Raw genomic sequence first — 25,563 nt, 5'->3', positions numbered from 1 at the left:
GCTGGTCAGTTTGTTTGTACTAACCACATGTTGAGGATCTTACAATGAAAATACACATAGTCCCAGATTACTGGTGTGGACAAAAAGTTACACACATTTCTCTATCGAGGGCCAGCAAGGCTCAATGCTGACAAAGGGATACCTCCCATCTCTGTTCTAGGAAGACAGCTGCTCATTTGACAGGCTAAATGCTGGAGTACACGGCCACTGGTTGCCTGGTGTGTACGTCTAAATGGTGTTAGATCATTTCAAACTCCGGGGGGCGATTGATCTTATTTGCGTTTGACCGAATTCCATGGTATATTCTCTTTTAGACCATGTCTATGGGTAGACAATCGGTAAATCCATTGTTCTTTCTCAAACAAGAGTCTGGACGTCTCTGTGCTAGACACCATCTGCTCAATTATTGTCCATCTGAGGTCATTGGCGGTATGGTTACTCTGCAGGAAATGTTCCGCCAGTCGAGTTTTTTTTTTTTTTTTTTGACAACGGATGTTAATTCTGTGTTCAGATACGTTGTTTAGCACAAAAATTAGTCATTCTCCGGTATCTAAGACCGCAAGGGCATGTGATCAAGTACACAACATTTGTCGAGTTGCAGTTGGTGTGTGACCTTAAGGTCCAGATTTTGCTTGGCTCTAAACCAAGGGTTTTTGCCGGTGATGTTAAATGACAGACGCTGCAATTCCCGCATGGGAAGTGTCCAATCGCATCTGGAAGGCCTCAGGCATTGAAGACTGAGGGGTAGGAGTTTTTCCGTATCTTCCTTGGGCTGGTTCAGACTTAGGCATCCTTTAGACTCCTTTTGAATAAAAGGGTTTTTCCCCATTTTCTGTCATTTGTAAAATTCTCAAGTGCTTATTTATGGATTTAGTGACCTCATTTGAAACTATACTGTAGCTTGTTACGCAGGTGAGGGGAGGTTCATTGCTTTGTTTAGGATTATCATCCAACAGCACTTCTCGTGGCTGATTTCTTGCGCGTTTTTGGCATTTTCTCAGAATGCAGGCGGGGTACCCACGATCTTTCAGTTTTTTAGATAGGGCAGCCGCCTGAATGCGGTAATCATCCAGTTTACTGCAGTTTCTCCTAAGGCGGAGATACTGCCCATAGGGAAGATTCTCCCGCAGGGCTCTCGGATGGAAACTGCTAAATTCCAGTAGGTTGTTTTTAGCAGTGGGTTTATGGTAAGTCCTTGTTTCAAATTTACCTTGTTCTTTCTTGATGGTTACATCCAGAAATGCCATTTCATTTCTGTCAATGGAATGCGTAAACTTCCGATTCCTATCACATGTGTTAATCCACTTGAGGAAATCGGTCAGAGTTGTCTCTGGTCCTTGCCAAATGACAAGGACTTCATCTATGTATCTCTTCCAAAAAGAGATCCACGTCCTGTAGGGATTATCGTTCAGTATATATTTTTGTTCAAAATCATGAACGTACAACCCCGCCACACCGGGGGCAGAGTTGCTGCCCATCGAGGTGCCAGTGATTTGGAGAAAAAGGTCCCCTACGAAGTCGGTCGTTTTCTTTGAGTGCTAGTTGGACGCACTCTATAATGAATTGGCGAGGTGTATGGAAATCCCAATTTGCCTCTGCCAGTGCTTTACTGACCTCTTTTATGGTATCGTCTTGTGGGATGCTCGTATACAGACTCTAAATATCGAGACTTACTAGGATAGTCATGTCATCATCCACAGAGATGTCTTGCAATAGGTTTAGCAGACTTGGTATCCCTCAGGTAAGTGGGAATCTTCTGAACAAGGGGCTTTAAAAAGAAGTCGCAAAATCTGGATAGAGGCTCCGAGAGGGACCTTATCCCCGAGACGAATGGACGGCCCGGGGGGGAGGGTCCTATTTTTATGCATCTTCGACCGGGTGTAAAAGTAGGGGGTCTTTTCATCCCCTGTGAGTAAAATTTCTTCCTCACGTTTAGAAATGTGCCAGTTGGTTTCTGCAAAGTCTAGAGTATGTGGCCATCAGCAGATGAAGCAGTCCTCTTCCTCCTTGCCTGCTTCAGCTGTCACCCAACTACTTTAGTTTCCCCTCCAATGGTACTTTGGGCCTAGTAGGGGGCAGAATTCGATTTTGCCTACTCAGCAGATCTACAATTATTTCGGTCCTTCAAATTGTCAGTTTAGTTTTGCCCTCCCTTTTTTGTCTCTCTTCCCCCACTGTTCTTTCTTTTTTTTGACCAGACCTTGCTGTTATTCTCCGCATGGAATACAAGACATTGCTTGCCAAGGGTGCAATGATGGTACTCCCTTGTTCCCAAGGACAAGGGGCTGAGGACGATACTAGACCTCAGGCTTCTGAACACCTTCCTCAAGAAGGACAAATTTTAAAATGCAGACGCTAGTCAAGGTACAGTTGGCCTTTGATCCCGGATACCGGGTGGTTTCCAGTGACTTGCAGGACACATATTTTCATGTGCCGGTCCTGCAGGTGCTATTTGAGTTTTGGTGTGGGATTGGATCATTTTCAGTTCACTGCCCGACACTTCAGCCTTACCTCAGCCCGTTGTGTATTCAAAAAGGTGATGTAGGTGATTGCGGTCGGTCTTCCCAGGTCAGGGATACCTGTGTTTCCGTATCTCGACTACTGGCTGCTATAGGTGGGCTTGTCTCAGTCTTGAACCACCTTCATACAACTTTTTTTCCGGCTCGCCACCTTGGACTTCTTGATCAAATGACCAAAATGTCATGTTCACTTAATAGGGACCATTATGAACACAGTCATTTTGAAGACCTTTCCATAACTGCAATGAGTCCTGGATATTTCTGGCACGAGCTGTAGTCCCTTTTGAGGCTTCTTTGTCTCCTGGCCTCATGCATATTGCTGATACCTCAATTTTGTTGGCACATGCAGGTCCTGCAGTAGACTTGGGTGTAATACTGGGGGTGCCTGTTGAAGGGTATCCATATCTCTGATGAAGCACCCTGGAACCTTCTGTGGTAGATGGTTTATGCCAACATGACTTGGTAGGCCATTCTCCATGCCTCATCAGGACGTCGCAGTAGTGACTACGTATCCACTTTGGGTTGGGGAGGTCACTTGGGAGAAGTGGAGATTAGAGCAAGGGAGCTGTGCCATCACATTATTGTGCTAGAGCTGTGCACCATAAGTCTGGTCCTTTCTGCTTTCCATAAAGGGCAGGTCTGTTCAGGTCCTATTGGACAACATGACTGCATTGTGGTACTGACAAAAGCAGGGCAGATTGTGGTCCTGTGCCCTCTATCTAGTAGTTCTCGGGCTGTATATTTGGCTAGATTCTTTTGGAACCTCTCTAATAGTCAATCAACTGACAGGTCCCCTGAAAGAGTAGATCTCTGCAGATATTTCCTTACCGATCAGTAATGACCCCTGTTCTGGAGGTATTGTACTGTCATATATATATATATATCTATATCGCTTACTATCCCTGACGAGGCATCGTAGTGCTTTCACTGAGTAGCACACTACTCCAGAGCCCAAAAGGGATTTGTGGTGGATGAGTATAGGACAATAGGAGTTAATTTGAGTGGTGGACATGCTAGTCTGTTAGTTGGATTGAATAGGATAATGGAAGGATAGAAGAGGGAAGAGTCTAGCAAATATTATTTCGGAGATCATAGTAGTAAGATGAGGTTTGGGATGAGTAAAAAGAGAGATGGAGGAAAGAGTCTGTAGAAAGGGATTATGGGTACATAGTAAAATGAAGTTTGGATGAGTCAAAGAAGGGATACACAAGGGAAGAATTTAGAAAGTAAGGTTTGGGTGAGCCAAGGAGGGAGGAGTATAGAAAGGTTAATTTTGGAGATCATAATAGTAGAATGATGTTTGGGGTGAGTCAGAGTGGAGGTAACGGATATATAGAGAGCCGTATTGGGTGAGACAGAGTAGTTCACTCGAGACGGCATCGGGGTTGGGAGTGGGGCCTGGCCTGCAGCCAGGCCCTGCACCCAACTCCCTGCCAGACCCTGCATGAGCCCTCTCGCAGGAAAGCAACCCCACACTGTGCACTACCTTCAGCTGTGCCGGGGTGGGGTTCGGGCCCAGAGGCCACACACTACCCCCTACAAGCTCCCTAACTCCCGCAGCATATGGTCTTCTGGCATGCGTAGTGTATGGTTTGGTTTGCGGTCCTGCCGTACTCATTCAGACTTACTGACTTTGTAAAAGAGCCACAACACCAATATATAAAAAGCTGGCACATTGGCTTTATCAAGGGGTTAGCTTATAAATGAATATATGTAAAGAAAATCTACCACATTTGTCTAAAAAGCACCAATATTGCAAAAATGTTTCATAAAAGTTTCATTAAAAAAAGAAAATCAAAATGTCTTTCTTTTAACATAGAGTATGTCATGTTTTTTGATTCGGCAAAAGCTGTGTGCTGCCACAGAAATTGCCCGCCATCCACATCTGCCATCATTCCATCCATCCATCCAGCTGTATAAGGGTGACCTTTCCAGGGCACACGCATGGCACTGAAATGCTAACAAAGTATCTTAGATAACTAGACAACCCATGTTGGCCACCTTGGCAGCAGCACAGAAAAGTGGGGGGCAGTCACCATACTACATCGACTTCAAGGTCCGACCCAACAGTGCAAATGCCACCTGACTGTCAAACCTACTCACCAACACAGAGCGCTTAGTGTCCAGTCTTTTGCACCTTGAAATCCCCTTCTGGAAGCTTTCTAGGAGATGCATTCCACCTTTGATGGGGCTTCCGGATTCCATTACACATTTCCACCTCTCACTGATTCTGTGGGTCCTGCAAAAGGACAAGAGGGACTGAGCACAGCTCATCCTGATCTGCCCAGATTAGAATTAGTGAGTCTAGTATGCAGACCTACTGGATCTGAGGATATGCATATCCCCTCAGCCCCCTCATTGGGAGGATCTGCTGTCCCAACATGGCAGGGTTTTGCATCTGAAGCTTCACAACCTGCGCCTCCATACATGGGGATTGAGCGGAATCAACATAGGGGCTCAGATCTTCAGTTGTAAGTAGTGGATGTTAATATGGCTGCTCACTGCAGGCTCACAAATTGTATTTGATCTGACCGTTGGTTGAAATGTTTTGCTTGGTTCAAGGTACTGCAGGCAAAGCTGTCGTCTGCTCTTCGGTTAATTTTATCTTTTAGCTCGGAAAGGTTTTGCTGTGGGTTCTATAAAGGATTACTTATCAGTCCTATCGACTATTCTTTGTGTGCCTGATCAGCCCTCTGTTAATTTCACCCATTGTGATGTGGTTCTTATAGGGCCTCTCTTTTATGTTTCCCCGGCGTTATTTATTATGCTGCAGGGAAATCGTAATTTGTTTCTTACATTTCTGATGTGTGCTCTCTTTGAACCAATGCACAGTTGCAGAGTAGGTGGTGTTTTACAATCTGTATTTATTTCTTCTGAAAGTGGGGATTCACTTTCATTTAGGGCTGTCTGTCATGCTCCCTGCATTCTTCTCACTCCCGTATGCCTCTATGTATTTGAAGAGGCTTTATCAGTTAGATCCTAAGCAGGCCCTTAGTTTCGAACTTGAAAGGACTGTGTGGACAACCACCTCTTTGTTGGATTTACTGAAGCAAAAAACTAGGTGGGCCGTACAGAAACAGACCTTGTCAAGATTGTGTGTCCTTTCAATTAAGCTGTGCTATGGGTTGGCCAAAAACGAACCTCCAGCGGACATGCAAGCTCATTCTACTGGGTCAAAGGCTGCTACAGACTTCTGCCAAACTGCTACATGGGTGTCCATATCTTCATCTGGCATCGTCTGCATCAACTCAGATCCACAGGGTGGGATATTTTGCCAGCTCGGTCTTGCAAGACTAATTGGTCAAATCTACTGTTTAGATCTACAACAATTGACATTGTATTGCATTTGTGTGAAAAATCTGCCATCTAAATCCATCGGAAGAACAAGTCTGATTAATACTAGAACTGCAGATAAATCACCTCCCACCCATTCCCCATTCTGAGGGATGAACTTTTCAAAGGTAAAAAGATTCTAAGCAGGAATTCACTCATTTTCCATTCCTTAACTTATGGAAAGTTCCTGTAGATGAACTGATGTCATACTGCATAGGTGGTATCCAGCTCTGTCGTCAAGAGGTGAGACAGAGTCGTGACTGAAGCCACCATGTGCTGGCACCCAGGAGCTATTGCAGAGGTTTCCAGATCCGGACTTGTGCCTGGAGAGATTCAAAAGGTGAAGAATCTAGAGTTAGATAAGAGTGTCTACCTGAAAGTTAATCTCCTGAAAGATTTGAGGGTAGAAGAAGACCATGACAAGATGGTCCATCAGATATAACAACATTGCTAGAGGAGCAATAACAATTCATGCAAATGTAGACAAAGGTGAGAATTCTCCCGGATGCAATCTGTTATGTATTGCAGGCATCAATGCTGATCCTTTAAGCTGCACTCAAAACTCATATTAATAACCTGTTTGGCAAGAGTCTTGAAACTTCAGTGAACTTTGAACTAATATAGGACCACACACAGAGTGAATTCCACCCTTTAACAAAAGAATCATTTAGCACTTGATATGCCCACAAGGGTCAGTTATTTCGGGATCAAATAAGATATCGTCATTGCTACTGGAAGAATGAATATCATCTAGTTTGAAGTAGACCTCATCTCGATCTTTCAAGATATTGTGGTCTCTCATACTCCTACTCGATGTAGGGAGTTTAAAAAAAAACCTTACCTCACATCAGTACAATGAAATGAGTATATATCATTGAGGATTTCATTTCCGATTAAATTTTAACGTCAGTGGGGAAACAATATCCAGTCAAGACCAGAGAAGCAGCAAACATATTGAACCTGAACCCACAGTACCTTTGTAAGGACAGGCTGCAGTCAAGGGATGCCGGTGACTGAGATCTAGCAAGGAGAAAAGAGAAGCACATCAGAAATGGAGGTTGTGAGACACTTCATCCGATGACTGTTAGCTCCTGCACCTTGAGACTCAATCTATCCTAGGATTAGTTTATTATAAAACTGGTAGACCTACTAAGCCAGATTTGTGTACCCCTCTAGGAACATTTTATACCAGGCACTGGAAGTGCTCTTAACAATCTTTTATAGTTTTACTTGGTGTGTGGGTATTAGTTCGACACCTGATTATAGCTTATGAGGTTGTCTACCGCCCAGCTTAACCTCCTGTTCCTGCCCCTTCCCTTAGTCATTCATCTCTCAAATTGGATGCTGTTGTTCCTCTGTGATTTCCTCTTACTTCTATATCCTTAAACTATGAAACCTGTTTTTCCGTGCTGTCTGTTGATGCCACCACCATGGATGTGCTACCACCATAGACTCTCAACTAGATCATTTAGGTATATCCAGACAGCAAATAGAGAGACTACAGTTAGTACAAAATCAAGCAGCACAGTCTACAATGCAGTCTGTAATATTCTCTAATGCCTATGGTAATGGTAGATCTTGAGGCCATTTGACCTTCGTGTTTAGGTGCACTTTATAAATCCGAATCACATAACATTCATCTCATGCTGAGATTTGACTTTCATGTTTTATATTTATTAATGCAAACATCTGTTATTTATGGGGAAAATATTTTTGCTCCAATCATTATTTTTTTCTCAGTATGGGTACAGTGGTGTACTTAAGGTGTGTGGTAAGCGAACACAGTATTGAGCCAATGCGCAATCCACCAATAAAAGCTAAATAGTTATCATAATGATGTGAGCAATGCGCTCCCTTTAGAGATATTACTGTAAACACAAAGGTAAGGAGGTACTGGAGAACCCTAAATTTGAATTAATAGTTCAGATTGATATTGCTTTCAATGTCCAAGGGTCTAAGTTACTCAGTTGTACAGAATAAAGGCACTATTGTAATATCTCAACTTAAAACTTGTAGGAGTAACAATGTTGCAAGTGACTTACCCATTACTTGCAGATAGCTATTGACTGAGTTCACTCCTCCATCCACACCATTTTTATTTCTTAGCCCTTAATAAAATTAAAGCTGGTGATGGACCGTTAAAAAAACAAACAAAAAAAAACAACAATCAAAATTATCCACGATAAACAGAGTGGGTGGTCGGGTGGTTTACCTCGGACTAATCCTATTTCTGTCCCGCGGGCCATTGGAAGATTTACACAGATGTAACTTTTACTTCATCGGCGTAAAACTTGTGGTCCACCCAGCTCAAAATCAGGTGGACTTTGAGTTTGGGAGTCAATTACGACAGAGTACCCTGCCTGCCAAACTCTAAATCAGTCCCAGAGGCTTATGAAATACAAATCAGTATTGCTCTTTATGGGAACAGTCCATCCCAAACCTTGATCATCTCACCCATTCACTCTGTGACCTACTGGTTTTTTTTTTTTGTTGGGGAATTTGAGATTCACACCCCAAATTGAACTCTCTATGCTATGCCCCTGCTAAATTCCTTCTTGAAAGGCCAATTCAAAATGCTCATTCTGTCTGTCCTGACTAGTGACTGGATGGTGTTCTTGGACCTGTAGGATGTGTATTTTCATAAATTTTCCCGGCAGTCCCACAGATGTTACCTGCGGTTCATGGTAGACCAGGAGCATTTTCAGTCCGCCATGCTCCCTTTCAGCCTCACTAGTTCTACTCTGATGTTCATAATGGCAGCATTTGCCACCCATCTGCAGAGTTCTGGGATACCGGTGATTCCCTTCCTCATCAACTGACTGTAAACAGTCAGTCCTAGACCACCTCCAGATGACAGTGAATGTCCAGACCCTTGTTTGTTTCGCTTTCAACAAGCCAAAGTCGAACCAGACTCATTTTCAGAGTGTTTGTTTTTTTAATTGCATTTATTCTGGACATGGTTCGATTCAGGCCTTTACTCTATTGCAACGAGTCTGGCACATTCAGGCTATGATCCTAATGTTTCAGCTTCAGTCCTCGATCTTTGAGTGCAGCTATCCGGCTTCTTAGCCTTTTAGCCTCCTGTATCCTCATAGCAACTCTGCCAGGTGGCATATGCGGGCTCTACAGTGCAGTAGGAAGTTCCAATGGGTCCATCGCCAAGAAAACATGTCAGATGCCATTTAGATTTTGGAGAAAACTGCACCCTGCTATCTGGAGTGATAGCTCCTCAATAGAAATAGAAAACTCTGCCTTCCCCACCCAGAGCTGACAGGGACACTGCTGTGTTTTTGGGAGGTCATATGGGGAGGTGGAGATTAGAGAACTCTGGTCCCCGACGGAATCCCGGCTCAAATCAATTTGTGGGTCATTCATCTTGCATTAAAGGCCTTTCTGTCATTCATCAAGGGGAGGCTGGTGCAGGTTTTCATGAACACCACCGCCATATTGTACTACGATAAGCAGGGAAGAGTGCGGTCCTGCACCAATAGCTTCTGTGCCTCTAGAGTTGGCTGCAGCGCCCGTAGGTTTCCCTGATAGCGAACCACCTTGCAGTATCCTTGAATGCAATGGCGGATGAGCACAGCTGGAAGTGTCTGGCAGATTGCTAATGATGCCTATGCCCCGTGGTAGTACAGGGCATCTCACTACATAGGAGTCTTCTTGAGAATTATCTCTGATGTAGTCACTGATGCGCCAAAATAACCTGGATTTAATCTGTTATGTTTAGTACGTTTTTCTTTTCATGGAATGCAATTGTATTTGTTATTGCGAAATAGGCATTCTAATACTTGTGGCTGATTTTTCTTTTGGTGATTTTCAGAATTTTTCTTCATGGGCTTCATCATTGCTGGATTCCTGTTCTTTGTACTCATAAGCAGAGTAACTAGACTTGATTATGATGGTAAGACTGTTTTCTTGTTACAAAAGTAAACCCTGTGATTCAATTTGAAAGTTTTGACCATGTCACTTTTCAGAAAGGCTTCTTATTAACCTGATGGTCTTACAAGGGTGGTCTATTCAGAAAAAACACGAGGAGCAATTATTGCCAGGCTTTTTGGTAAACCTAAATTCTTCTTTCCACCTTTTTTTTTCATTACTATTTTGCTCGCACCTCAACTGGTCTCTTGTGAGTCCACCTGTGGTTGCTTTAGTGAAGTCCTATCTAACCATTACTGACTGGATTTTGTATGGTTTTTCTGTCTGACTTCTCAAGATGGATAATACCCATTACCCAGGAACATCCAGTAAACTGAAGCAAGCTATCTGCACTTAAGGCTGCCAAAGATATAGGGCATTGATCATGTAACAAGTCTTATATTTTGCCCCTAATTCAAAGGCAAACATTTTACAACCTCTCCGCTTTCATATTTTAAGATGATCAGATAGATTGACTTGAAAACCCACCAATCTGAAAGTGAAATAGTATGATAAGTTAATTAGTTGATGCTAATGTACGTTCACTAAAATGTCAGGGGGCGCAGAAGTAACATTGCATGCCATTGGACTGACTAGTATCATATGACCTTTGACTAGGTGTCAATATACTGGAGAACAGGACCTAATGTTACATTGGGCAGAAGCTGTGTGCTTCCACAAACTGTTTACCCTCCAAGAGCTGTGATCATTTGTCTTTTTTAAGTTGTACGAGCCAGAGCTTTTTATCAAGGCAATCTATTGTGTTAGGTCAGACACATGCCACTGCAATGCTATGTCTCCTAGATAATTAGATAATTAGGGTGTTTGTTCCTCTCTGACAGTAGCACAGATCAGAGGAGGGCAGTCAGGAGAAATATGTTGCTCTATTGCATTCCCAGCTACCTTCCCTTTCCATCATCGACTTTGGAGATACTCTTGGCAAACTCATGTTTTCTTCTGCTAACCTTGCTCTGTGCTCAGTCAATGCTAGCTGCCTGCTGGGGTTGCTAAAGTCATGCGTTATAGGATCAGGTTGGTCAAATACGGTTGGCAGTTCTGCAGGAACTGTGGACATCGAAATCATACAGGCCAGATGGGATGCAGCAAAATTCGTTATTTGGTCTGTCCTGAACACAACTGATTGCTTGGGCCTTGCAATGGTCATGAGTGTGGTGCTTCTGCGCCGTATATAGATAATGTCAACGTCTTCTCTGGGGATGTCCAGACATCATTTATGGACATGCCATTTCAGAACCTCTTTGGTGAGAAATAATCTCCGGCCTCAAATTATTTAAGGAAAGTTATGCTACAGCATGTTCTGTGGGACTCTGTCTCTAACAGGTAATTTCCTTAACAGTTTCGCTCTTTATATGGTTATAACAGGAGCTTCCAGTATCCCAAGCAGAAGACCCCACTGCCAGCACAACACCCTTCTCAGCCATTTCATAGCAGAGGCTGTGTTGTGGGTATTGGGGACAACGTGCATTTTACTCACCCCCCCCCCCTCTTCAGTTACCACAACTCCAAAACAACTCTAGTGTCCCCTTTTCAGCACACACCCACCTTGTAGGAGGCAGGATCAGATGTTGTCTCTAGGGGTGGTGAGACATTACTTTGGATGTGTAAGTCCTCCAATTTGTCAAATAGGGCTACGCCCTTTCGTTTCTTTCTACCCCACAGCACCTTCTACCCCCATCAGCTCGGCTGACTGAGTAGCACTTGACCATTTTAGCGGCAGGAAGTGCAAGCCCTTTTGGCCAAAGGAGCCATCAAGAGGGTCCCAGCCTCAGAATAGGAACTAGGTGCTATTCCTTCTACTTACTTGTGTCAAAGGACAGAAGCCATCCTATTTTAGATCTTCACCTTCTCAACACCTTCCAGTGGAAGGACAAATTTAAGGTGCTCACAATTGCCCAGGTTCCTCCCTGCATCCTAGACCCTGGAGACTGGATGCTAGCATTGGACCTGCAGGATGCTTATTTCCATGTTCATGTCCAGCTGACCCACATGCGTTATCCCCTGTTCACAGTGGGCTAGGAGCATTTTGCGGTGGTCCCTTCTGGCCTCACCAGTGCCACTCCGGTTTTCACAAAAGTGATGGCGGTAGTCGCAGCACACCTTCAGATGTTTGGTGTTCAGCCTTCCCCTATCTCGACGACCAGCTGTTGAAGGCGGGCTGTCACCAGCCAGTCAACACCTGACCTCTTCGCATCTGAGCCATTCTGGAGATGGTGTGATTTTGTGCCATCCCCTCAGAGCTGAGGGTCCAGGATATTCAGCCATGATCCTGGTGTTTCAGCATCAGTTCTTGATCTCCGTGAGGATGGCTTTAAGGCTGGTGAGGTTACAAGCCTCCTGAGTCCTGCTAGACGACCACACCATATGGCACAAATGGGCTCTGCACTGAGCCTTAATGTCCCAGTGGGCACAGCACGAGTACAGTCTATCGGGTTCCATCCAGGTTTCAGATGAGACTGCAAAAGATCTGCAGTGGTGGGCGCTAGACCGCAGTTGGGCTACTGGAATACCCCTCCTATTACCCCACTCAAACTTGATGTGTCAGATGCATCACTTCTGGACTAGAGAGGTAAAAGAACTCTGGTCTCTGGGAGAAACCTGCCTCCACATCAATTTGTTTGAGTTGCGGGCGATCAACTTGGCATCTTAGCGTTGAAGACCTTCCTGCCATCAATCAAAGGAAGGCTAGTGCAGGTACTCTCACACAAAGCCACTGCCATGTGGTACCGCTCAAGTAGAACGTAATGGTGTCCTGAATCCTGTGCTAGGAGGCTCCGCGCCACTGGAAGTGACTGACTTGCCAGTGCATTTTTGGGTTTGTGAATTACCTGGCAAGATCTCTAAATGCCAGGGCGTAAACATTCTGCCCAGCAGATCACGAAAGGCAGTTGCCCCCGGATGTGACACAGGATGTTTTCCAGTAGTGGGAAGAATTCTACCTTGATCTTTTTGCCACTGCCAAGAAAGTGCAATGTCAACGTTTTTGCGCTCTAGAGTTCCCAAGGAGTTTCTCTCATTCCATCTAGAGAAGCTTGGGACTCCTGTTAGGCTGATAATTGTTAGTTAAAGCTATGTGAGCATCGGTGCACATATTCAAGGAGCACAATTGTCTTGACAGTCCCGATCTGTCTGGATTGCCATTTTCCTCATTCAGTCCTGCAGGACTTTTTGGTATGAACCATTCCACAGACCTACCACTTAGAGGTATCTATTCGCAAGGTGAGGAATCTGCAGTTCGAAGTATCCATCAGAAGAACAAGTTACTTACGCACGTTTTCTGGTGGCTACTCTTATCTTACCGCAGATTGCTCACCACACTACCCATTCTGTGAAATGGACTCCTATCCATCCTAAAAGGTCCCAGACTACAGATGTGCACACTAGTCAAGCCAATTTGTCGATGGACTCTGCCTGAGGTGCTTATATGCCTCACCACTCATCACTTCTGGAGTGGGACTACGTCGATGCTGAGCAACGCAAAGCCGCCTACTGGCACACAGGAGTACTGCTTTCGAGTTTCCATGTCCACTCTGACACGTGGGGAAATATTCATTGGGTGAGGAATCTGCGGTTTGATGGAGTATCCAAAAGAAAGAAAGTTGCTGAAGGTAAGCAACTTAATCTTATGGGCTCTAAAGGCTTTTTTTATGCTCCTCTGCTTCCAAACGTAAATGTAATTATTCATTTTAATGTAATATTAATTCTTAAACATTGATTTATTAATATTATATTTAATTTACTTCAAAGAAAATATTTTGATAAATTAAATAATTTACGTTATTAAATACGTTGTTATCTTAAATTAACCTTTCCTGAATTCTAAAACCCCATACTACCTCTTACAACTACCTTTCCTTGAAGTGGAAAACTTTCCTACCTCTTAACACCAACCTTCCCTGAACCCTAAAAACTCCTTACTACCCCTTAACACTACCTTTCCCGGAACCCCAAAAACCTGTTACTACCACTTAACGGCACCTTTCGTAGACCCTACAAACCCCTTTATGCTATCCTTCCCCAAACCCTACAAACACCTTGTCATCCCTCAATGCTACCCATCTCTGAACCATGAAACTCCTTACTATCCCTTAAGGCTACCCATTTCTGTACCCTAACTACCCCTTAATACTATTTTCCCGTGAAGTCTAAATACCCCTGACTACCCATTAATGCGATCCTGCAAACTCCTTGCTACTAATTAAACATACTGTTTCCTGAACCTCAAAAACCTTAAAAACGCTTAATACTACCCATTCCTGAACCCTAAAAAATCCTTACTATCCCTTAAAGCTACCATCACTGAATCCTAAAAAAACTTACTACCCCTAACAGCTACCCTTTTTTGAACCAGAAAACCTTTACTACCTCTTAACTCCACACTTCCTTGAACCCATCAAACCAGTACAACTTAGCCCTACCCATCCCTGAACCATAAAGACCCTTGCTACCCATTCCTAAACCCCCAAAAACTCAATTGGTCCTTAATGCTACTCTTCTTTGACCTCTAAAAACCTTACTGCTACCAATCCTCAAACCCTGAAAAACACTTACTACTCCTTAACATTACCCTTCACTGAATCTTAAAACCATTTACTGCCCTTTAATACCGCCCTTGTTTGAACCGTAACAACCCCTTAACCATGACCTTTTTTTAACCCAACAAACCCCTTACCACCCCTTAATGCTTCTCCTCTCTAAACCCTAAAAGCCTCTTACTACTCATTAATGCTCCCCTTTCCTGAACCCTACTATCCCTTATTGCTACCCATCTCTGAGCCCTAAAACCCCCTTAATGCTGTCCTCCCTGGAACCCTAAAAACCCATTACTACCCCCAAACGGTACTCCTCTCTACACCCTAACAAGCATTGGCAAAGCCACACAATTGATTAAACTCTTCACAAACCCAACCTCTGCCTTGACAGACAGCTCATCCACCCTCTCAAACGCGTGTCTATGATCTCAACGGGACCGAAGTCCTCCTGATAACAAAAAATATTTGCAAACTTGGTGTCCTGATTGTTGCAAAACTGCAATAGGACCAACAAGTGTGTCATGTAGCAAAGATGCTTTTCTGACAGTTAAAGTAGTTAAGATTGGTGCTTCCAGTTATCGAATTCAAACACCAAGTCAAGATTGTTGCTTCTGTTATTGAATTAAAAAACACCAAGTCACAATTGTAAAGGTGTTTGTGCTGTCTAGACTGGATTATGGCAATGCCTTTTATATGGACTGTGCGAATAGTTCATTACACCAGCTAAAGCTTGTTCTAAACGTGCGGCAAGACTAATATAATACCCAGATTAAGAAAAGAATACACATCTCACCAACCTTGAACCATTTGGATTTGCTGCCAGTTAAAAGTAGAATTTGCTTGAAAGCTATGACAATACTATAAAGTGCAGTTTATCTACTGTTTATAGAAATTGGAGGAAAAAGAAATCCCTTTCACAGCCCAAACAGAGTTCTATTCATTTCGTCTAACAGTTAATAAAACTCAGACATGTGAATTGGGTGAGAGGGCTTTCTCTGTAGACCCTGCTAAAAATTGAAACGCCCCCATCTCTTTCACTTCGTAAGAAATCAAATCTAACTCCATTTGAGGAAACCTTGGAAATGTATGTTTTATGCATCCATTATATTGCTGCATTGTTTAATTTTCGTATTTAAGCGCCATGATGCTTTGGCGGAAGTGCTATATAAGTAGCCCACCATAGACCATAAATATTCAAATTGTTATGCACCGATACCATGAATGTTATTACCCACATGCATATAGCCAATGAAAATTAAATTCTATACAGATATAAATGTGATGTATTTTTTCGAGTGTCCATTAAATATGGTTTAGATTTGCATCAGTCGTAGCGTTATGAAGCATCTTTAGGAGTGAACAATTTATTGGCAGGAGCCTAAGCATTGAATTTCTAGGTGCAGCCGAAAAATAAATAATTAAAATAACCGTATAGAAGATATGTTTGTAGGTCTCATTCTTGAAATATTTGTGCATTAGGTAAGGGGCGAGAAAAGGGATGAATGAAAAATAAATGTAAATGACGCCTGTATTTCCATAAAAATAGGGGACAGATGGCGTGTGGTAATTTATGGCCCGCCCGTCACTTTTTGCTCACTATCCTATCTTTAGAGGTAATCTTCCAAACGTCATCTTTCTTCCAGTAAAGTCAGACCTTAGGAAAACTGATATTTTTTCTAATTTAGTCGAATGTTGCATTCTAATTGTGACTTGCAGTTTTTTTTTTTTAATACGTTGAGGCGTAATTGGCTTATTTAAATGCACGCTCTTTGAAGGGGGCTGGCTTAATTTCATACAGAGAAAAACAATTGATTCCCCCCACAAAAATGTAATTGTATTCATATAGTGCTTACTACCCCTGACGAGGTGCTGAGATTGGAAGAGACCTACACAAAGTGTACTTCACGATTATCTCAAAGGGAGTTGTTTTGTTAGTTTTTTTCACGTAAATTAAATGCATTCCGAAGAACTTTTTTCTAGAGCAAAGAACACACACAGATTTCAAAAATATGTTTCTTGCAAGTGGAATGCCCTTCTCCCAGGACTTCTTATCAGCTGAATGCATCGGATAGACACATCGAAGCGACCTTTCTGGGGACACAAGGGCTCTGCGTGATAAGAGGTGTCCGAAGGCGCCCGTGAAAAGGGGCAGCTGTGAAAGGAGCCGGGAAGGGCACCCGCTGCAAACAGGCCCGGGGGCAGCCCTTGTCAGACAATCGCTCGCAAGATAAGCTGCCCGCCGCATTTCAAGTAGTTAATGCGGCTCCCCACCTAGACCAATGGAGGCCCACTGCCCAACGGGCGGCTGCACTTACAAAGATTGCCTGTGTGAAATGTGACTGGATGGGGGTCAAGCAGAGGGAGATGTGACCAGTGAAAGGGTGCCTCGTTGTCTCTCACTGCTAGTGACACATGCGTTTTCACAAACAACCGAGGCCTTTCCGGCCTTTGAAGTTTGAAAGTAACGTAGTTTCATTTCCAAATTCACTTTTCCCAAATATTACTTTTTCACGAGCTTAGTCTGTTTAACGGGAACTCTGCTTTTAAACAACCAGCAGATGGCTTTGTTTCGGTGATTATCGTAACGGGATCGTCTTTTCAAGCAGATTAGTTGCTCATACACCCTGAATACTGACCACGAAAACGTGTGTAGTATCTGGTGACTGCAGGTCTCTGGGAGGGATGTGTGCTAAGCCCTCATGAACAGGCGGTGGTTGGTGGTGATTCGGTGTAACTATTTAATGAGGGGCTGTTGGTGCCTGTTTCATACTGGCGGGCGGAAAGGTGTGAAATACAAAAAAAAAGTGGCTGTGCGGTCGTGAAAGTAATGGCGAGCGATGCTGAGCTAGTGCGCGCTGTAAGGCTTAATGAGCCATTACAGCGAGACAGATGGCATCTGTGCACGTCGCGCGTGCTTGTGCGCGTAATAGCAAGCCGGTGGCCGGCAAAAGCCTGTGAGTAGCACTTTTAAAACCAGCTACTAAATTTCTCGCAAGAGCAGCGCATGCGCTGGCTCTAGCGAGACCTAAACACCCTTGCCCCTTCACTCTGCCCTTACCTGAACCCTAAAAAGCTCCTACTACTCCCTAACACTACCCTTCCCTGAACCCTACAAATTCCTTACTAAACTCCGACACACTGCCATCTGAAAGTTTTGGGAGCCTACAGATCAAATACTGGGGAGAATCTGAAATCAAATTTATGATCCTCCTGATAATTCCTCATTTCCAAGGCAACCATCATGGTCCCACTTGTAGTCCCTGTTATTCCTGTTGCCACCTCCCTCCCTGCAGTTATCAACATCCATGGTATTGTGTACTCTGGAAAGGAGGTACTAGGTCATACCAGGGGCATTGTTGTAAAGCCCTTAGTAGTGGCGAGCAACACAGAAAAGCTGATCTCTTTAAAGCCGTAGAAGAATGTTTTTTGGGTATCAGTCCAAGCATCTCCACGACTACCTTTTGCTGCTTATGTGCATTGAAGCTGTGCTTCATTGCTATTTGGTAGAAAGAGCACCACTCCGCTAATGGAAGTAATTTGCAAAATGTGTAATATTCTACCACAATTCGGTAGTGGTGTGACCACAACCAGTTACTGTGACATTACAGCAAATTTATGGATGAATGTGTAAGCATTTTCTCTCTTTTACCAATTGCTATTAAATTAGCACCGTCGTTTTGCTTGTGGTTTTATACTAAAGGCACAAAATGCAGTCATTTTCTCTGAATACAAAATATTTTTAAATGCACTGAAATCTACTTTTCACATATTTCATTAGGTTTGCTTAAAGCTTTCCGCATATTCTAAATGACCCCCAAAGTGGTATAGCGGAGAATGACAAAATATGTCAAATATTAGTGAATGGTCAACTTATTATTTTTTGTAATAATGGCCTATCTATGTAAGGTAAACTTCCCGTTTTATGTGTGGCTTGACATTGCAGCTGTTTTTAGCAGTTCTTTAAAATATGCACAGAGGAGGGGGTGTAAGTTTGGCTGAGCAGAGGTGCCTGGTAGGTTTGTGGTTATGGGGTATGTGGAGACCATGTTGTGTAAAACTTTGTGTTTGTGAGGTCTTTGAAGACTGATCATTTGTGGATTGGGAGCCACTGGCGCTCTGTGAGGGGTGGGGTGGAAATTAGAGGGTGAACCCAGCTGCTGACTTTGTATGGTCTGTAGTTTTCTTTTCGGTTGAGCATTGATTCCAGCATAGGGTGCATTGTCGTAGCCTAGCTTGCTGTTGATGATGAGGGCGTGGGTGACTGTTTTGCAAGAGTTGCTGAGTTGCCACTTGAGGATCTTCTTGAGCATCTTGAGTGTATTGAAGCTAGAGACGGAGACTGTGTTCACTTGACCAGTCAAGTTCTTTGCTTGGGTTGCCGGAAAGGGTGTGGGTCCACCAGGTGGAGTTCCAGAGTATGGCATCTTGGCCAAAGACAGCTGCTTCTGTCTGTGTTGTACTTGAGGTAGTTGGTTTTAAGCCGGCTGGCGACTTTAGACATGCAGGCAGAGAAATTGATCTGGTGTTCTGCGTCTGATCAGAGAGGGAGAGTATGAGCTTGGGGTCATCAGCCTTGGATATAATGTTTATTCAGTAGACTCAGATGATGCTGGCAAGTGGGGTCATGTAGGCGTTGAACAGAATGGGGCTGAGTGAGAATCATCGTGGAACTCCACAGATGAGGTTGACAGCGTTCGCGGTGAAGGTGGGCAGGCTGACTGTCTGCAGAGTGTGCCAGGGCGCACAACCAGTTAGAGGTCTATGTGAGCTGAGGCGCAGTTAATAATACCAGAAGTCCTTTCCTTCACTGATTGGCCCTTGGCATCATACCAGGCCAAACCAAGCACCCTCTGGCCAAAAGTAGTATGTAATGCCCAAGGTTAATCATATGAGGTGGGGGGGGGGGGGGGGAGGAGGTCTTGCGATCCACCACAACAGGAACCTTTCAGGTTTAATTCTGTGAAGTCTAGATGTCTTCCTACATGTTTGGTGAAGGATATTGTTAGATCAATTTTACCCTAATGATATAACATTTTTCTAACATGCACACGTTTTAACTCTCTTAGCATCAAGTACACTACCCAGGTCAGTGTCTCATTTTTTGCCTACCTTCATTCTCATTTTAGGTTGTGCCATCATTTCTGACGCAGATCCAGTAACCTATGCAGCACCTGGTCCGGTTCAGGTGAAAATGACTTTGCCTAGTAAGCTTCTCTGATCATGCCCATACCAAGGAAATGCTTTTGTATAAGTCACCAAAAAGGGGCTTTGCAGGCTCTGCCAGTCTGACCCATTAGTATCCTCAAAGTCCCATGCTCAAATCGGAGCCTTATAAGACAGAAGACTATCTCAGCTAAGCCATAGTATTTTCCACAGCTGATTAAACCACTTTGACAATGGTAGTGCAAAGTGCAACTCCTTGTACTGCTATCTGTCGACAGAAATTCACTAACTTCATATTGGATCACTGGCCAGTGGATGCTGTTCAGATTGATATTTCTACCTGAAGATTCCTCACCTTGGAATACTATCCTGGAGCCAGACTGGACCTGGAAAACCTTTTCCAGCAATCCTCAAGTGCACAGATATGTGGCACTGTTTGGCTCCACACTGATTACATACCACCTTGGAAAGTAATGGAGTGGAGCCCCATATAAGTGCCATCACTGCTCACTGACAGCAGTTCCTTTCTTTCTGCGCCTTCTATCATTCCATCTGAAATACTGCTCCCAAATTCATTGTTCTGCTGATGGCTCCTAAAAACTAATTTCATCGTATTATGGAACTGTCCCCTCCTAAAACTAGAGGCTTTAAACCATTCCAAGAATGTGGAAAACAGATGTCAGTCATGGGCCGGGCTCGGGACATGACTCAAAGTTGTGCGATAAGTGTACCCCTATTGCACCCTGAGGCGATCTTGGGTTGAGAAGCAAATCTGCATAATTCCCACTCCAGGTTTCAGACTTGTTCTCACTTCTGGGGAAGTTCCTGCAAGAGGTCTACCTCTCCTCTGGTAAGTCTAAATCAAATTTCAAGCAAAAGCATAATGAAGCGAATCAAAACTCAACCCCATCCTTTTGCTCCGTATCAAAGGAGAGGACTCAAGGGTGACAAAATGTCCCCCTAGGGGGACCTTGGCCATGGAGCAGATTAACCAGCTGATCTTGGTGCACCCTGAGTTTCCTGAGCCATCGGCGATATATCAGCAGATCCAGGCCTCCGAAGAGGCCATGCTGCAGATTTTCATTGCAATTCAGTCTCTCTCGGGCAAGCCTTTGGGCCCCAAGGAACCGCAGGGGCCTCCGAATGGGTTCCTGATGGTGGGTCCTTCTCTGGTGCAGACTGATTCTTTTGGACCCGTTCCAGATCCTGTTCCGACTCCAGTACATGTGACTGTTCCGACTCCAGTACATGTGACTGCTCTGACTCCAGTACATGTGACTGCTCTGGCTCCAGGACCTGCACTGGGACATTCCTCCTCTGGTACTAGTGCCAGTAAAGGATCTGGTGCAGATTCAAATGTCTGACCCGGAACCGACTTCAGCCCTATCTCACGCCTCAAAATTAATAGAGCGCAATCTGGGGTCATACAGCCTGACTCTGTACCAATGCCTCACCCATTGTGGATGCACCAGCAGAGGCGTCATTAAAGTTTTTTGTTCTACCTTTGTGCAAGGTACACCGCCAAATGGTGGTCATAATGATGGTGGGGAAAGAGATGTGATCTCCCCCCTAATTGACTGACATTTTTACTAGAATTTCCAAGAGGCTAATGGGCTTGATACATCCCACGATACAAGGTTACACTTCCCACATTTCGACCACCAGCGGCAGAAAGTGGCTCACTTGCAGTAGTACTCTGACGGGCAACTGTGGTCTTAGAACTGCAGATGCCTTCAGTCATAACAAGGGTAACTTTCTTGGGGAAATGTTGCTGCCTGGGCCAGCCATATCTGAGTCCTTGCTTCCTTTTAACTAGGCTTCACTAATGGGCACCTGTTCATAGCCCTGTTCTTGCCCAGCGGTGAATAGGCAGGTGGCCAAGCTTCAAAGACTGTCACCTGGTGCCTCTGATTTTCTCACTAAGCACCCGACCCGGAGGAGCCTGGTGATTTAGGCTTCAACTAGAAAGATGAACTAAGTTTATTCACCACCACTCCTCCAGATAGGGAGTCCAAGAGGATTGAGGCATTTGGAAAATTAGTGTTATCTTTGGCTAGCCTGGCATTGAGATCTCCCTCTGAAACATGGCCAGCGAGAGCTTGCCGGCAGTCCTGGAAGACCTTAGGACCTCTTAGGCTGCATCTTGACCATTATGAATTGTTTCAGTCAAAGACATGATTTGTCATGCCCTTGGTACTACTGATTGCCTGGGATGGGCGATTGGCACCAGCAATGTACTACACCGTCACATTTGGATGCATTCCACAGGGCCTTCTGGAGATGTACAAGACTTGTTCACAGATTTGCCTTTTAATGGTTCACCTCTTTTGGTGAAAAAGCAGATGTTACTCTGGAGCGTTCTGAGGACACTAGTGCCATGGGGGTGCTCACTGGGTCTTTTGACCACTGCCAAGCAGTTCCCCCATCAGCTCGGAAAATTCATGGGCTTCTCCAGGGGGTGATGAATAGGCAGCAAAAGTCACCCCAACTGCTGCAGCAGTCACCCCTGTCCTTTCTAGACCTGGGATGTGGGACTGGTATGCAACACAGAGGCCAGCAAGGGCACCAATCCTCCCACTCCCCTTCCACAGCAACCACCAAGCCACTTTAGTCCGCCTTTAGCAGCACATTCCGTTGCGTGGGCGACAGGATGCAGTTTTTTCTCCAAGGTGGCAACATATCCCATTTAATGGACGGGTCATATCAATCGTTCAGCATGGCTATGCCCTACCCTTTCATTTTACTAAATGTTCCCTTACATTCAACCAACTTTCAGAGGAGCACCTCTTCATTCTGTTACAGGAGGTTCACTTGTTGCTCTCCAAAGGTGCTATTGAAAGGGCTACAGACTTTGAAAATAGGAGAGGGTGGTTACTCTCACTAGTTCCTTGTCTGGAAAAAGAACGGAGGCCTGCGGCTTATTCTGGTCCTTTGACATCTGAATGCCTTTCTGTGGAAAAACTAGTTGAGAATGCTCACAGTAGCCCAGGTCTTGGCTGCTCTGAGCTTTGAAGACTAGATGGTGTCCTTGGATCTGCAGTCCATCGGACATTACCCAGAGTTAATGGTCAGCCAGGAGCATTCCCAGCTTCCAGTGCTCCCCTTCAGCCTCAGCAGAGCTTCTTAAGTGTTAACAAAAGTGATAGTGGTGGTTGCAGCACACCTTTAGAGGTATCTGTTTTACCCTACCTCGATGATTGGCTGTTGAAGACCGGCGCGCCCAGTCCATTGTAGACCACATTTCGACGATGGTAAACCTCTTGACATCATTGAAGTTCAGCGATCCAAAGTCTCCCTGATTCCGTGGCAGAGGCTGCCATTCATTGGAGCTAATCTGGATACAGTGCAATCCAAGTCCTTCCCTCCATTGCACTGCAAAAAGAATCCGTAGATGACGTATCAAAAGAACCTAGCCAAGAATAACGGGGGATTCACCAATTGGGTGAAAGACCACCTCTACTGGTCGAAAAGAAAAATGTCTTTTCTTGAGTCCCCTCACTCATCCAGGGTTTCCCCTAGGTGACATGCTTAATCATTGGGGCCATCCCAAACATGTTCTGCTTGGGGCGTGCTGCGACTTGCGGAGTTACGTAGGAGCACTTACTTTGTGAGGATATGTGTGGTGCAGTGTAGGGGGAGTGGTGTAAGTGATGTTTAAAAATTACCTAACTAGTGAGCTAATGTTTTATTCCTGCTCCTAGTTGGAAAGGATAAAAAGGGGTTAAAAAAACTGAAAGTAAGTGTTATGTAAATTACAATTCCTAGTATTGTGGCGACATGTTTCAAGGTATCCCCTAAACCTCTTCTTCAGGACAACAAAGGGACCAGTCCTTTGTGTATCACTCCGTGCAGGACCTATAATAAAGTGAAATATAAATTATGAATGCACACCTATTGTGTGAGCATTGGAAAAAAAATATACTTACGGTTGATTCTGAACACGTAGTATCTGTCATGGGGAAGAAAAAGCAAAATGCAAATTAATACATCCTGCCTGCCCATCGCTCTTGTGGGCAGGCTAAGGCGTTACGCTGCATGTAAAACAAGGTACTTCATAATATGGTGTAAGTGCCCTTGAAAGTAAACTTAATTAGTGCTCAGATCCTGTGTGGGTTAATATACAACACTCGATCTCAGTTGTGAGCAAGCAAGGTTGAAAAGACATAATTAAAAACACTTGTGGTCAAGGACAAAACAGGACGCACACAACATGTAACATAAAATCAATTTCTTTTGGAAAGTACTTATTTTGTGGCAAAAATACGCCTTATCTGGGTGGAGGGGCCTGTAGAAACCCTATATTATAAGAATACACAAAGGAATTAGATTATAAGGATTTGTTTTAAGCCATTCATCTCTTGTGCCTTCCTCTAACTGGTTTGAAAAAAGCAATAAGAAATGCAGTGAAAATTCGGGTAATCAAGGTTATGTAGATTCCTGTAGGGAGAAAAAAAGTCTTACTGTGCTCAGCAACCCTCCGTCATTACGACCTATTCATTCCTAAGGCAGACCGCATCTTAGCGTGTCTGTGCCTCGGTACCAGTAGAAGTAGTCTAAAAAAACAGCCGAGTCATGTCCTCGTGCTGTCAGAGACTAGAGCGTGTAATGCACACTCGTTTTGTGGTGAAATCGGTCCACCATATTGTTTGTATTTTTTTAAAAAAGGGGGTGACTTTTGAAAGTCTTAATTACTTATTTGTGTGCAGGAGTCCCTCGTATGAATATAGGAGGACGCCAGGTATTTTGTCAAAATAGGTTGGGGTCAGTATCGAACCCTGGTCCAAGGGACACAGAGGCTCATAAATGGCGGCCATATTGGAATGGTCAAAAAAGGCAATAAACAGAAAAGACAGACTAGGGATATTTGTCATACTGCCTTCAATTTATTCAAAACACGGGGTAAAAAACTTCAGTGACTTTATTCTTGATTTTGATTTTCACATAACATGCCGTTAAACATGCCAGATAGGGTTTTTTCAAAAGGTTGGGGGCAGTATCAAACCCTGATCCAAGGGATAAAATTAATCTCCAAGTTAGTATCCATTATGGAGTAGTCACAAAACAAAAGGCGGCCTGGGGATGTTTTTCATACTTCCTTTTGGTTAATCAAAAAGACCTAATTAAAAAAAAAAAAGCGGATAATGTAATTAGATACACAATTCCTATAGTGTTGCAAGTGGTACTCAAAGGGCTGGTCCCTTTGTTCGTCCTGTAGAAGAGGTTTAGGGGATACCTTGAAACATGTCGACACAATACTAGGAATTGTAATTACATAACCGTTACTTTTCCCTTCTACTAACCCCTTTTTATCCCTACTCACTAGTTAGGTAATTTTTAAACATCACTTGCACCACTCCCCCTACACTGCACTACACATATCTTCACAAAGTAAGTGCTCCTACGTAACTCCGCAAGTCGCAGCAGGCCCCAAGCAGTAGATGTTTGGGATGGCCCCAATGATGAAGCATGTCACCTAGGGGCAACCCTGGGTGAGTGAGGGGACTCAAGAAAATAATTTTTTCTTTTCTACCAGTAGAGGTGGTCTTTCACCCAATTGGTGAATCCCCCGTTTTTCTTGGCTAGGTTCTTTTGATCCGTCATCTACGGATTCTTTTTGCTGTACTCTGATCACACAGGAGGGTGAACCTAGCCCAATCCTCCTCCTCCCCCTCCCCCTGATTTTTATTGATCTTCCCTCCATTGCAACAGGTACTGGTCATTCGGGTTATGATCACGATGTTTCAGCCTCCGTTCTGGATCTCAGTGAGAGCAACTCTGAGGCTTCTTACACTCTCTGCCTCCTGCATCTTCTTGGTCAACGACGACAGGTAGCACATGTGAGCTTTGCAATGGAATCTGAATTTCCAGTGGACCATGCACAAAGGAAATCTATCCGATGCCATCTCAATTACGTAAGAGACTGTGCACAATTTGCAGTGGTGACTGCTTAGACACAATTGATGCAGCTGCATGCTCCCCTCTCTTCCCAGTGCTGACGGTGGTGACCGACTCCTCACTACCGGGGAGGTGGAGATCCGAGGACTCTGGTCTCCGACAGAAACCCAACTCCATATCAGTCT

The 25,563-nt window shown here is 44.2% G+C and overlaps 1 protein-coding gene across 2 annotated transcripts in view; it reads left to right on the top strand.

Moving 5' to 3' along the window:
* TM7SF3 (transmembrane 7 superfamily member 3) overlaps positions 1 to 25,563 on the top strand; it is a 213,197-nt gene that overhangs the window by 169,790 nt on the left and 17,844 nt on the right. For both annotated transcript variants that reach the window (XM_085652794.1, XM_085652792.1), the window contains exon 8: positions 9,676 to 9,756. In XM_085652794.1, coding sequence (XP_085508920.1) covers positions 9,676 to 9,756 — 81 coding nt within the window. The remainder of the gene's footprint in view (positions 1 to 9,675; positions 9,757 to 25,563) is intronic.

Source organism: Triturus cristatus, chromosome 4_1 (genome assembly GCF_964204655.1).
Source record: "Triturus cristatus chromosome 4_1, aTriCri1.1, whole genome shotgun sequence".
Taxonomy (NCBI): domain Eukaryota; kingdom Metazoa; phylum Chordata; class Amphibia; order Caudata; family Salamandridae; genus Triturus; species Triturus cristatus.
This window is presented reverse-complemented; position numbering and strand designations above follow the sequence as displayed.